Source organism: Mandrillus leucophaeus, unplaced genomic scaffold (assembly GCF_000951045.1).
Source record: "Mandrillus leucophaeus isolate KB7577 unplaced genomic scaffold, Mleu.le_1.0 Scaffold96, whole genome shotgun sequence".
In the NCBI taxonomy this organism is placed as follows: Eukaryota; Metazoa; Chordata; class Mammalia; order Primates; family Cercopithecidae; genus Mandrillus; species Mandrillus leucophaeus.
Genome location: NW_012110474.1, coordinates 5073605 through 5075228, shown reverse-complemented (window position 1 = coordinate 5075228; position 1624 = coordinate 5073605). Strand labels below are relative to the sequence as shown.

The following is a 1624-nucleotide window of genomic DNA, read 5'->3' as shown; positions in this document are numbered from 1 at the left end:
TGATCAATATGAACCTGGAATACGGTTAATTTAGAAAATTCTCATGTTTTAATTCATATTGTAAAATAACTAACCACTAACAATAAGTACAAGGAAGGAAGAAACAAGCCTTTTTTCGATCGCAGATCTTTTTAATACATTTGAGTCATTCTAAATGTCAGTTCTCATTGGTACCATACAGGTATAAAGGGTTGGAGATCTGACAAATGATGTTATTCCTCAGGTTATACCTGAAAATGTTTTCCTCTGACCACGACCCTGATAGAAGTTTCTTCTAGTCATTTGCTCCTTCTGCTGGATGGATGGATAAATAGAGAAAATCCTTATATTAAGGCACATTATTATTGTTTTACAGTTAACCAGAGTATTGGAACTTGAAACAGGGTTTGAAATTGAAATTGCTGCTGTATAATCTGTGTTACTCATCAAATTACATTTCCCACACATTACTCTGTAAAAAATATTTCTGGTTTCATGAAAAGCAACAAGACCAAAACTCCTTTCAGAAAAGGATTTTTAGCTTGGAGAATATTGAAAATGAAAAGGCACTTAGAACTTTTGATGGTTCTAAATTTAGGTGGCTAGTTTTTTATTTTTTTTTCTTTCATTCTTTGTATCATTCACGTGAGTTTTTTTTTTTTCTTTTTAATGTTTTTTCTCCTTCACCAAACACATTTGAAATGCTTTACATGTAAACTGAAAATAGTCCAGGTACCAAGCATTTATTTATCATAATTTATCATCATTTCTGGATGGGCTAGACCAGCTCACAGATCCCTACAGCTTTGCCTGCCATCCTCCTGCATTGCTGCAGGCTCTTTAACACTCTCACCCACTCGAGTTAAGGTTGACTGGCTGGTAAAATAACACTTCCCCCTAGGCTTGCCTCAGACATCTTGCTTTGCCCTACCATGGTACATTTTTAATTGATTTATTTATTTTTACTTCAACAGCTTTTGGACTAAAAATGGGTTTTGGCTACATGGATGAATTGTATCGTGATGAATTCTGAGATTTTAGTGTACCCGTTGCCATGGTACATTATTAAAGAACTTTTAGTAACAGATTTTTTAACATAAAGGCCAGGTTTAAATCAAATAGAAAACAAAATCACTGTCACTGTTATAATGATCATGGGAAGTCATTTATGAAGTACAAGATTCACCATAAGCAATACAGTGTCATCTTGTGATTTTTCTTCTTCCAGAAAGTCTCATGAAAGATTTATTAAATACATAATTTCAAGAGTTTGCTTTTATTTGCATATTATTCCTTTGTTCCAGAGATAATTCTTCAGAAGGTACTTTATAAAAATTGCTTATTCCGATATCCCATTTAAAATTTTTAGGGATATCCCTGTGGATTTCAAGTATATAGCAGAACCCAGTATGCACTCAATGCCTGCAGTGACTTTGTCTCCAAATGGTGAGTTAGTGTGTAGGTTGTATTTTTAAATGAGCTTTTAAGATACGGTGTGATTTCTGTATTCAAAAGAACTTTGGCCCCTTCCTTCTTGGGAAAGTTTGTCACAGTGCCATTACTTGTATAAGGTAATCTTTACAATATTAGAAAGAATTACTGGCTTTCATATGTAAGTCACCTCACCTACTTTTCTGTCTTTTTT

At 33.6% G+C, this 1624-nt stretch overlaps 1 protein-coding gene across 2 annotated transcripts in view; it reads left to right on the top strand.

Moving 5' to 3' along the window:
- The window catches only part of CDC40 (cell division cycle 40), a 65179-nt gene that overhangs the window by 57827 nt on the left and 5728 nt on the right, over window positions 1-1624 (top strand). For both annotated transcript variants that reach the window (XM_011970647.1, XM_011970646.1), the window contains one exon: window positions 1349-1425. In XM_011970647.1, the coding sequence (XP_011826037.1) occupies window positions 1349-1425 (77 nt within the window). The remainder of the gene's footprint in view (window positions 1-1348; window positions 1426-1624) is intronic.